The sequence below is a fragment of the Melanotaenia boesemani genome, chromosome 13, assembly GCF_017639745.1.
Source record: "Melanotaenia boesemani isolate fMelBoe1 chromosome 13, fMelBoe1.pri, whole genome shotgun sequence".
Classification (NCBI taxonomy): Eukaryota; Metazoa; Chordata; class Actinopteri; order Atheriniformes; family Melanotaeniidae; genus Melanotaenia; species Melanotaenia boesemani.
Window position 1 is genome coordinate 14,586,650 of NC_055694.1, and position 12,615 is coordinate 14,599,264.

The 12,615-nt window shown below is 38.6% G+C and overlaps 2 protein-coding genes across 4 annotated transcripts in view; both read right to left on the minus strand.

The window, feature by feature from the left end:
- Positions 1 to 102: 102 nt before the first annotated feature.
- Positions 103 to 9,710, minus strand: rbm10 (RNA binding motif protein 10). Of its 3 annotated transcripts, none has more exons than XM_042004482.1 (23): positions 9,602 to 9,710; positions 9,005 to 9,060; positions 8,375 to 8,912; positions 8,127 to 8,297; positions 7,979 to 8,048; positions 6,629 to 6,702; positions 5,663 to 5,758; positions 5,434 to 5,494; positions 5,188 to 5,346; positions 4,866 to 5,026; positions 4,477 to 4,574; positions 4,192 to 4,279; positions 3,874 to 4,075; positions 3,675 to 3,784; positions 3,510 to 3,591; positions 3,242 to 3,333; positions 2,944 to 3,135; positions 2,392 to 2,586; positions 1,806 to 1,862; positions 1,474 to 1,668; positions 1,152 to 1,199; positions 967 to 1,022; positions 103 to 859 (listed from the first exon to the last, which is right to left on the minus strand). In XM_042004482.1, exons 2-23 carry the CDS (start codon positions 9,019 to 9,021, stop codon positions 769 to 771), a joined length of 2,853 nt encoding a protein of 950 aa, XP_041860416.1. In that variant the 5' UTR covers positions 9,022 to 9,060; positions 9,602 to 9,710; the 3' UTR covers positions 103 to 768. The 3 variants fall into 3 exon arrangements, with proteins under 3 accessions (XP_041860416.1, XP_041860417.1, XP_041860418.1); XM_042004483.1 differs by having other exon boundaries at positions 5,672 to 5,758; positions 9,602 to 9,701; XM_042004484.1 differs by lacking the exons at positions 103 to 859; positions 967 to 1,022; positions 1,152 to 1,199; ... (1 more) ...; positions 1,806 to 1,862; positions 2,392 to 2,586 and adding an exon at positions 2,614 to 2,867 and having other exon boundaries at positions 2,926 to 3,135; positions 9,602 to 9,701.
- Positions 9,711 to 11,086: 1,376 nt separating this feature from the next.
- Positions 11,087 to 12,615, minus strand: part of LOC121652014 (transforming protein RhoA-like) — a 3,815-nt gene continuing 2,286 nt past the window's right edge. The window contains exon 5 of the mRNA XM_042004539.1: positions 11,087 to 12,615. This exon is cut by the window's right edge and continues 311 nt beyond it. The gene's annotated coding sequence lies outside the window, so the exon portion shown is untranslated.

Sequence of the window (12,615 nt, forward strand, 5' to 3'; positions counted from 1 at the left end):
GTTACATTATAGGCCTTGTGTCGACATTTGCACCATATTTCTTTTGTCATCTGCGCTCCGAGTGTGTATGTGTTAAGCAATGAAAGAGATAACAATTAGACATTCAGTCAACATAGGTGAAAATGTGTTATTTAGAATTCATTTACACAAGCTTAATGAAACACAGTCACATTGATGGTCAAATACAGAAATATAAAATAAATTTCTCCCAAGGTACACGTGTATTACACTGTTAGTTCATACCTGCTATATGATAAACAGAGACACTTTATCAATACAATGTCAGTAAATGTGACCTTCACCAGTTCAGGCCACAGTTTCTTAGCCTGGTCTTTTGTATAAAAGTGCTCATTCTATTATATACACAGTTTATGCCCAGATCAGTCATTCACTGAATGACAAGGCACACAGCATTAACTTAAAAATTCTATGGTGCATAGACAGTAATATTAGAAATTCCCATTTGCTGACTTAATCAGTACTGATCTTTCACTTTCAAACAGCAAATGTTTCCCCAACTACATGAAACTTGTTTATCACACACACAATGTGAGAACTCAAAACTGCATCATTCAGGAAGCAAGCAAAAAGGTGCAATTTGTGCAATATTTTGACATATACTGCTACAGGATCAGTTCGTGGAATTATTACCATTGTTGAGGTAAGTAATGTCCACTCGAAATGAAGAGGTTTCTAAAGGTATATATCTATACAATGTTAATAAGAGTTGCACACTGAGCTTTGTCCTTTCTGGGTAGGGAAATGGAGTCACTCGATTTGCATGTTGCGCAGTAGAAGCCCCCTTTTCATGCCTCCTTGTAGCATCCTTGCACCTAGACTAGTGGCTGAAATTCCATCACTACAAAAAGAAAGAAAACAACACATGGCAGTATCCACCACAAACTAAACTTGTAAAAAAACTAAAGCTGTAAGACATCAAAATGGAGCATGTGACTCAGTGCTTACGGGAGGCTAAACTTCTGCTTCTTAGGATCCGGAGGTTCTGACCCATCCACAAGCCTCTGCATTGAAAAATAAAGAGATGTTTTTCCTTTTTTAAAATTAAGGCAATGAATAGGACAAACTGGTCAGTAATTAATAAATTGATTATATGCAGAGGATTTCAACTCAGCCTCTAAAGCTTGACTAACCTCTTTGCCTACAGCTTCCAGTTGGGCTCTTCTCTGTTCCAGGTTTTGCTGAAGGAGCAGAAAAGAAGCGAAAGATCAAACATGATTTAAAAGAAGTCATTCAGATTGTTTTATAGTCATTGCTTTGTTTTATAGTTCCTTGTAATAACACAATGAAACCACTGTAATTAGGCTACCTTGTATAATTAAAGGCTAAGTGGATGAATTTAATTTATACATTGGATTTATAAAATCATTTAGATTTATCCACCAACAACCCTAAAAGAGAACAGACATATTTTATGAAGAGTTTCTGATTGTGTAAAACTAGATTTTAAATCACCTTGTGTAGTTCAGATAGCTGCTGATGCCTTATGAGGGCCTCTTTGCTTGGAAACTGCCTCCTACAAAGCAGACAGGCCAGTTTAACCCAGTCCGTCATCCTCCCTTCCTTCTCATCTTTCTCGCCTCCTTCCTCTTCACTGTCTGTTTCTGCACTGTAGGCTGGGACCAGGCCAAGCTGCTGAGGAGGTGACTGCTACAGAAGGGAGAAAAAAAAAGTCAGGGAGTGATAACAGTATGCTTGATACAGAAAATAGAAAGTTAAAAAAAAAAAAACTATGAGCAAACAAATATAAAAAATATTTCACTGTGTGTTTATGGCTATGTCCTTACTTCTGCACTTTGTCGGATTTGATCCAAGAAACTCTGAGGCCTTTCGGACAGCGCGCCCTGCAGGACAGAAAATAAAAGTTACTATGTATATGTATAAGATATGACCTAGCGCTGGGCAATATATTGAGATTTTCAAATATATCGAGACTTTATCAGACGCAATATAGAAGGAGGGAATATCGTTTATATCAAGATAGATTGTTTTGAGTTAAAAGCATCTTTTCTTTTGCATTTTGCACAGCTGTATTTTTGTTATGGTCAGTGAAAAGTATTTTTAATTTATTTTGTTTTAGGAGTATTTAATAGAAAGGTACTTTAATTTCAGTCAGCTGTTTTAATGCACATGTGCTGCTGATCCTTAAGAAAGGTATATTTAGCACTGAAGGCTGTAAATTAGAACTGATTCTTTGGTTACTTGACAAAAAATATATATATCGAGATATATATCCTATATCGTGATTCAGGTAAAAAATATTGAGATATAAGATTTGGTTCATATCGCCCAGCCCTAATATGTCCCCTCTCTGGATGACTAACACTCTACCAGCTTGCACTGATGCACTAATAACTTGTCTGGTTGCTGCACCTTTTTCTCCAGAACAGCGTAGCCTGCATCAGCACTTGCAGACTCTCTGTGCTCATCAAGGCGACTCTGGCCAGGTGCTCGTGTGTAGCCAGGTGGCAGTGCTGCAGGACCCACAGCAGGAGACGAAGAAACAGAGCGCATGTTTTCCTTTTGTCTATTAAGACTCTTAGCCCAACGCTCCATATCTTTAGCAATCTATAGAGATGTATGGAAAAAGTAAGGAGAAAGTTATAGATGTCATATTACTGGGATGACAGAAAAAAAATCCAGCTTGGTAGTTGTGCAAAAAAAAAAAAAAAAATATGTTGTAGGAAGTAATGCAAGTCTAGACAACAGATAATTTTGATCTTAAGTGTGTAAGGTATTATTATAATCCATATTAATATCATTATACTGTACAATTCTACAACTCAAATGAGAAGTAAATAAGTAAAATGAAAAAAAGAAAAATGTGAATGCATTTTATTGAAAATTCTTTAATTCAGATTAATTTTTTTCCCTTTATCTGATAATACTTGAACTTATTTGCAGTATGCAGAGTATGCAGAGTACCTGTTGAGCAGTTTTATTTTTCGGTTTGTCTTTTTTTTCCTTGCTTCCAGAGGTGGAAAGCAATGAGTCTGAAGAGGCTGCACCATCCTTTGTTGAAGCGCTTTCAGTGGCTGACTGGCTAGCAGCAGGAATGTAGGTGTGTTTCTCTCCATCCCAGTACATGTACTGCTGAGTGTGAGGGTTGAAGTAATACTGCCAAAAAAAAAAAACAGAATGAAATACTGAGGAAGAATACACTCACACAGAAATGGAACCTCTATCACATTTAGACAGCGGTCTGTCCACAGTGCATTTTTACCTGGGAATTTGGGTCATAGTAAAGTCCTGTGAAGGGGTCGTAATAGTAGGCAGAGCTTTCATCATACTGATATGTGGACACATCTGGCACAGCTACACACAGAAACAACATTCACATTAGGGCCAGAAATTAGATTTTAAAGTCTTGTAGTAGTAATAAAAAATGGCCTGATAGTTATTTAGCAACATCAAACTGACTTTCGATCATAGTTCATTTATTTGCATTTTTTTTGGAGTGAAGAGGGACCACTGAACACACAAAGCCTTACGGTATTGCTTGAGCTCATGTTCAGTGCCAGGGGTAGCTGGTTGAGTCAGAGCAGCTGGCTGTGGTTTTCCCACTATCTCGACCTGGGAACAAACACATCTCATAAAAACAAAACTGTAACAGCACTGAATGATGAAAAGAACAGAAACAAAGAGCGCTGCTGTACCTGTGTGGATGGCGTGGTAGCAGCTGTGGGGATAAGAGGACCCTGTGTATGAGCGAGAGTCTGCTGCACAACTGCTGCACCAGATGTCACTGCCTCAGATGTAATGATAGCTGCAGATGTACAACACAAACAATCAGATTGAAATATAAAATTATACGGATCATGAAGTACTGGACTTCTAAGCATATGTCACACTGACCTGGGGCAGCTCCTCCAGCATATGACCCATTTAGAGATGCTCCTGCAGTCAGCAAAGCAGCAACTTTAGTGTCTGACTGGGCCTTGAAAGCTGCAGCTGGTCCAGTGTACTCTTGCCCTTCCTGACTGTAGGTTACTGCTGCCCCCTGCTGATACACAGCTGAATCTACACTCTGGCTGCCACCCGATCCATTCTGAGAGTTCTGACAATACAATTTTCAAAACAACAACAAAAAAAGAGAAAATCAAAAGCAATAATATAAAAATACACATACAATACTCCATTAATAATGCATGTGTTTAGTTGTAGTGATGTTACCTGTGTCACAGCCCACTGTGCAGCAGCTATAGCTGTGCTGGCCACTGTAGCGGCACTCACTCTACTACCATCCGTCACAAAGACATCCCTAACATCAAGAGGTACAGACAAGGTTTTGGTTATTTAAGTGCTCATGTAATTTTCTCTAAAGCAAATTCTGGTTGACTTTTAATTTGTATCTTGACATCTTGACATAATTTAAAGCAACATCATCATTCACAGTGTAACTTCAGTAAAATAATTTGTGTTTTTCCTGCAGCCACGTTGGACTGTGTGTGTATTTACCGCTTGGAACCTTTGGCAAACTCCACTACAATAGTCTTCCCATCAATAGAGAGAGCAGGCTGCAGTGCCTGCAGGATCTGGAGCAGCTGAGATGCCTCCTGTTGAAAAAAAATGCAGAGATCATTGAGTTAAATATGTTGCATGTAGGTTTAAGATAAAGCTTTTCTAATAAAATCATCGGTACACAAAACTAACCAAATGTTTTGTTTATACAGTATTAAATTTGAAGACATTTTTAAGTTAGTTAATGTGTACAGTATTATTCATATGAATGGATGTAACCACTAATTCAATATGAATTTAAAAAAAAAAAAAAGGTGTGTTCAAACGGTTTTTGCTCGTGCTGTATGTGTAGTGCCTGTGCAAGCGTGTGTAATGCTGATAATCACCACTATCGTTGAGAGCTGCAGAAAGGCAAAACCCCTGTTGAGGTGTGTGTGTTTGTCCTTGATTAGGCGAACATTGGAAGGGGAGAGAGTGGCAAAAGGAGCCAGAGAAGACAAAATGGCTTCCACTGAGGTATGGGGACCAAGGTTTCTAAATATCAGAGCTGTTGAAATAGATCATATAAAAATATATTTTAAAGATTATACAGTTTGTGAAACAAGTATTCCACAATGTCCAATACATGTTTATGAACATAAAAGATTCCCAATAAAACATAAAAGAAGAATAACGACAGAAAAAGTCGTTGTTTTAAGTCTTACTTACTATCATTGGCAACATCTGCCTGCTGTGTAGACTGTCCTGGAGTTACACTGGTGCCAGAAGAGTGATAAGGTGCTGGCAAGGGCAATAAGCCTTGGGCTCCCTCGTTCTGAAGACCAACAGGCAAATCTTTCTGCAACTGTGGCAACTTTAACTCAGCCTCTGCAAAAAAAAAAAAAAACATGTTTGTGTATTACTCATTAAAACAGAGTATATTCTGATATTTATATGAGCTTCATTAAAATTTACCTGATTTAGGCACACTGCATTTGAAGCACTTTTCTCTCCTTTTAAAGTTTTGCACACCACACTGCCAAAATGTTACATGAGCTAATGTTAGAAATCTTCTGAATGGGCTGCTATACTCAACACTTATATATATATATATATATATATATATATATATATATATATATATATATATATATATATATATATATATATATATATATATATATATATATATATATATATACACACACACAACCTTGTTGCAGAGCCAGTCTTCATTGGCACGCGGTTTGGGGTCGCTGTAGTGCATCGACACTCTTTGTCCCAGAATCAACAGCATTCCCTGAAGGAAAAAAGAAAGAGAAGGAGAAAGAACAAAGAACGTCTATCAGTGATAATTAGGCCACGCATGCCAAAAGGCCTCATCTCACAAGAGAGAATGAAAGGGAAAAAGGGAGAGAGGGACAGAGAGAAAGTGTAGAGTCGAGGTTGAGAGAAAGATAACAGCAGAGAAATGCAACCTTCAGCTTTGGGAAATTCGGACGGACTGAAATGGTGTATATGTAGTTTTGTGCGTGCCCATCTTTAAGGACACTGTTGTTTTGTTTCTCTCTTTTGTTCAATTGAGTCATCCCTCCCCCCTTAAGGGGAAACCTTTCACAGTTTTCCACACATCCCATATAAGTGGGACCACCTTTGCCCCCTTAAAAAATAGCTTTGTCCTAAAGATGTGATACTGATAGAGAGGTTCAAAAACAAGAACATCAGGCAATATTTCATCTCTGATTCAACATACCATGTGAGAAGCTGCATTCACAGTGGAATATTATCCCAGGGGTGATACTGTAAACTTGGGAAAGAGAAGTCACTGAAGAAAGTGGAGTCCTCTACTAAAAGAGGAGTTTATACTGGGCACATGTTGAGTGAATGTGACTGGGAGGGTTCATTTAGAAAAATCGTGTATTTGGAACTTGGATGGAAAAGATTTAAGCATGATGTAACATGAATTAGCAAGTATGTGGAATTTGTGTATATGTAAAAAGAAAACATGAAATTTCCCACAAAATATAAAAACCTACCTACCTCAGGCACAATTATTACTTCCCATTTTGTGTTTCTGTATGTCCGCATGCCAGCATAACTGTATCATTAACTCATGTGTCGCACTGAATGAATCGATAAGTGTATTTGTGTCTGTGTAGAGGAGAGTGACCTGGTTGGTCTCCATCCAGCGGGTGGCCTCCTGTATGAGATTAAACTCGACGAAGGCGAATCCTCGGCTCTGACCTGGACACCGCCCAGCGCCATGGCAACCGAACAACAACAACAACATAACAACAACGCAGTGTTGGGGTTAGTGCTTCATGTACAGAGGAGAGAGAGACCCTGTATCAGCACCAATAAAATAAATAATTGCATCTTCGCTCCCTCTCAAATTCTCTGCAAGGGTGGGAGGATGCAATGTCAAGAAAATCAACAGGGTCAAGGAAAGAGGAAGAGAAAAGAGAAAGAGTCCAACCCACTCATCAGTTTGAGTCTGAGCTCTTTTGAATTTGAATGATGAAGCACCTAGGCACCAACAAAATACACAGACACACACAAGCACACATAAATATCTCTGCTGCTTTTGCGTCAGTCTTTGCAGTCTTCTTGTCTAATATTGTGGTGCAATGTCTCATTTCAAAGGCTCCATATCCTGTCCATGCATTGCTATACATACAGTAACTGATAACAATTCATTCAGGCTTGTAACTTTACATAAAGGCAACCAGGAAAACATGTGTAACTATAATCACTCAACCTAAAGGCACTTAAAAACTGAGAAACAGTGATGCAGGAGCAAGAAGGGTACTGAAGGGTGGGGGACTGCAAGTGTGCATCAGATATGCACAACTTACAGACAATCAAGGAGTTAGCAAAGTCAAGACACCAGTGAGACAATGAACTTAATGAGAATATGAGATTTAGTGGTACGGATGATTTTAATTCAGTTGAGTGGTAGCTACAACACTTAAATCCTGCCACTTGTAAGTTTAAAAAGAACTACAAACACATTTTCCTTGAGATACATATTACTATTTTGACACCATTAGCTTGTGAACAATGCTTATCTACTCAGATACTTGGATTCAAGACGGATGAAGCAAATTAAACGTGTACACAACATGATAGCCAAGGTGATATGGTAAATAAAGCAATGAAGTGAACCTGGCAATGTGAATGCAAGTGCAGAAGCCAGCAGACCAAAGTATCAGAGCTGAGATATAAGAAAAAGCCTGCTCCATATATCAGAATATACATATAAAGATTCAGGTTTTGCACAAGCTCTCTAGCCTCCTGTCATTTAAAAAAAAAAAAAAAAAAAAAAAAAAAAAAAAAAACAGTTGCAGTGAAATTGGAGGAATAACAAATTGGAGACTGTTTTAAGACTGAGTAGATTGAGTAGAAAAAGGAAAACAACCTATGAGAAATGGAAATGACAGAGCTGGCAGTGGATGCGACTGACACAGGGAAGGAGAGTAAGGAACAAAACAGAAGTTGCAGGTAGTGGACAAGTCCTCACCTGAAGATTTGTTCCTCATAAGGCGAACCTCTCTTGGCTGGATCCCCTGCTCCTGAAGTTGTGCCCGTATCTTTGAATAGAAGAGAAAATATTTAGACCTAATCACTAAACTAATAGATCATAATGCAGCTGCGCCAACTAATCGCACCTCGTTGGCTGTGGCACTAGGTGGCAGCATTCGAAGCATGATGATGTTGCTGGGCTTCTGATTGTTGTCCATGTCTGCACGGTAGTCATAGTCCCTCTGATCAAGTTCCTCAACAGACAGATCGGGGCCAGCATTTCCACATCCTTGCTCTTCTGCCCTCACTGGAAAAGCCTGCATTATGTAGTAAATTATAAACTTATACTAAAACATTTTTGACAGAGTACTGATCTATTTCTATAATGACTTACCCTCCTCTTTCCCACCCCACGAGAGAACCTATCCTCCTCTCTCTGTCTGCCCATACTGAATTCCCTTTGTTGGGTACCAACAGGAGCCCAGTTGCCTTCCATGCTTCCTGAATGTGGGGCACTGTTTTCCAAAAAGCCTCTTACACTTTTCCCCCGGCCTCTTTCCAGCAAACCAGTCCTTAATTGCTCAAACTCTCGCCTGGATCCATCTTCCTCTTTCTGCAGGATGGGATGGGCAAATTCAGGTTGTCCCTGAGGGCAAGGGGACCACATGAGGCCTTTCCCCTCACATCCACCACCCCCTCTAATGTCCCCTCTCTGGTGAAATCCTGGACGATCTGGTAGAAAACCTGGTGATAAGTCATGTAGACCTGCTGACTGCTCATCATGGCAGTACAATCTCTCCCCCTTCTCCCTGGCTTCATGTCCTGTTCCTGCCTCCTCATCCTGTATCTCATATGCACGGTAGTCCATGTCCCGAAAGTTGTGATCATTGTGGGTGTTGCCATAGCGACCTATGCGATCACCTCGCCCAACTCTGTAGATGATATGAGAAAGAAAAAAAAAAAAAAAAACATGTTAGAGCCATGTCTAGGGAGCGGGGATCTGATAAATGAACATTATATTCACCTCTGATCATAGTCCATGCTGACCCAGTGGTACTACTTCAAGTCTCTTTTCTTTTTCTGTTAGGGATTTTGGAGGAGAAGCATAGCTGAGAATCATAGCACACTGTCCACACTGACTGTACACACATAAGACCGTTTTGGTGAACAGCGTCAAAATTTATGAGCAACTACATTACTGAAACACAGCCAATGTTAATTTCTCCTGGGAAGCATAATAGTGACGTGCAATACGTCCATTCATCGGGCTAGGTGCATTTATCTAATCATTTATTTTTAATTGCTACACAATGCATTTACTTGTCCAACTTTGAAATGATGACTTCAATCACTGCTTTACAAAATACCCACCATTTAACAGAGAGGCATAATTGGGCATCACTACTACACACACCTTGTGTGTACACAATGCACTCGCACATCTTTACACTTCAAATAGGAGTATTTAACAATGACGTGTAGCGGTCATTTCTGTTAGCAGCCAAGCTAACTACTTTAGCATGAGCTTATGTAGCTAGCCAAGCTAAATGCACTTCCAACAAATGGGCATCAGTTATTGCAAAACAACAGCAGCCGCATACACATTAACAAAAACACATACCAACGAATCATGTAACTAACAATCGGTCCAGAAAGGTCACGCTGAAGTCCAGTCGAAAGGGGCGTCTTATTTTCAGTGAACCTAAGTGTAAAATGGCCACAGCGAGACATGTCAGAGAGGGTGGGGCCAATACTCAGCCCTGGTATTTAATTGGTTAATGGAGAGGGAATAAACGAATGTGGACGATGATTGGGCAAGACAAACAGGACAGACCCGAAGTCCGAATCTTCATTATGACAAACTGGAACGACATGCAGCTTTAATGAATTTACCAATCTAGTGTTTGGATATAATTTAACTGAAAATCTGTATTAAACAATATTTTACGCTGTAGTTCTGGAAGTGTTACCAGTATATGATATAAGATTCTTTAGCTTCTTTTTTCTGATTGAAAAAGTTAATTAAAATTCATTAAAATTATAATGCAACGAAAACGTGTGTGTTATTTTTCAAGATCTACAGAGCTTGCATGTTTTAAAGTTTTTGACGCCACTATTTTCTATCAACGACTTCCTGGAGGACTGTGCTTTCCCAACTTTAGAGAAGTACTTTCTCCTGGTTTTCGGCTATTCTTTTGAGGGGTCATCATAGCAAATTTTCTGCCTCAGTGTAACCCTCTCCTCTGCATCCATTTCTCTTACACGACTAACTTTAGGCCCTCTTTCACTTCATCTGTAAATTTCCTCTTTGGTTTTCCTCTAGGCTTCCTGCCTGGTAGATCTAACCTGAGCATCCTTCTATGTATTCACTACCCCTCCTCCATACATGCTCAAACTGTCTTACTATGACCTCTCTCAGTTTGTGTCCAAATGTGTTGTCCCTCTGACGCCTTCATTCCTGATCCTATTTATCATTGACACTCCCAAGTAGAACCTCAACATTTTAATTCTGCAGCTTCATATTCTTCCTCCTGTCATTTTCTCAGGTCCACTGTCTGAACCAAACACCACTGGACTCACTGTCCTCAAGTACACCGTTCCTTTCTTTTGTGCTGATACTGTTTTATTTCACATTACACCTGACACTTTCCTTCACTCACTGCACCCTGCTTGTACACATTTCTTTACCTCATTTCCTCACTTCATCTTCTTTATCTACATACACTGTAACTTCCTCTTGGCACCTTGTCATAATCCTTTTCTAGATCTACGAAGACATAAAGCAGCTCTGTCTTATCTTCTCTATCAATATCCTCAAAGCAAATAATACATCTGTAGTACTAATTTAGGCATGAAACCAATTCCAAAGAAAGAGTAATACAGAAGTAGCATTTGCTTTCAGTGTTAAAACAAATGGTGCTCTTTGTTGACGCTTAATGAAGCACTTGCTAAAATGTTGATTTTCCTTGAGTTAAAAAAAAAGATTAAATTTCAATAAAATGTTATATACTCCAAATTAAAATTGCATGATCTCTTACTATCCAAGCTTGTGCAATATGGACTAATGTAATACCTCTTGCAAACAATAAAATGATACAAGCATATATTTTGACAAGTTATGGGTGTTTTTATTTTAGGGAAAAAGTAAATTAATGCCAAAAATATGAGGAACATAACTACAATTATTAAAGCATGAATGGATCAAAGAACACAAAAATACATTTCAGAAAACCTCAACACCAGTATTATTTGGATTAAAAAAATCCAGAAATACACTTATATCACAATGCAAAACACAGAAAAAAAAATAAAAAAAACACTGCTATAGCAGCATATCCCCAAATACCCTCTAGCCCAGCAAGCCAGCCTTGACTTGTCAATTAAATGAGATAATACAATGATTGCAATTTCTCACTGACTTATGATCATAACAGCAGTATTAAGTAAAATGATTAAAATATACCAGGACATTTTAGACATCAATATTAAAAAGTTATATAATAATGACAACATCATTTAATTGGGAAATGGGGAGAGAGAAGTAAAAGTCAAACTTGAAATAAACATAATTTACATGTCCTTACAAGGTTGTGTAAGACATACAGTACATAGTACAAGGTCATAGTAATATGCTAAGCCTATAATCTATATCAAAGAAAGTTCAACTTATAAACTACACTACTTCTAATTTGACCCAAAGATAAAACACAATTAAATCAATATCTGGTATGCACACACACAAAAAAGTCTTAAAACTTATATGGTTAACCTGATTGTGCCTCTGGCTGTAGAACAATGTCTTCCAGTAAAATGAAAGTTTCTATGTCACTCTGAGTAGCTGTTAATTCCATTACCCCCATGAGCCTTAAAAACTGGCCATTGGGGGTAACTTTGGCATGGAAACAAGGAGTTGGGTCAGTGACGTAGAAGGCCTTTCCATGAATACAGTACATGACACATATGTTAATACACACAAGCACACAAATACACACACACATTCAATGCATGCAGACCTGCACAGGAGGAAATTTACTACCATACAGTTGCATACACTCTAAAGTACAGGTAAGTAATACGGTATGGGAAAAATATTTCATACAATCTAATTTAGGCATACCTCTGCATAGTGCCTGAGTCAGAAAATGGGCTTGTAGGAGCCAAGCCAGTGACAGGGAAAAAGCAATAAAAAAAAAACAGGAGGAGTAAACACAACAAATAATACCCTATCAGAACTATGGATCCTTATCCCCCTCAACATATTTTTCTTAACCAATGCTCTCAAGGCACTACATATAGGCGATACTGTGTAAGATCCACTTAGACATGGTCTTGACTCAATTCTACGAAAAATTATGTTTTTCTGTCGTCTCTCTCTCATGTTTCTATTACCTTTGGCCTTATAGGGACCTTTTCTTTCTTCATCCCACACATGGCACAAATGAACCCCATTTAAAACCGCTCAACTCCAAATCCCCACCCACACTCCATCACCTATCCTTTAGATTTTTAAGTTCTAAAAACGTTTATACAAATGCCACAGAAATGGCATACAACCTCATCTATAGACCAAGAAGGAAAATGTAGAAGCATGTGAATTCATTTCAGATCAGCTTTGACTTGCTGATGGTAATAGCG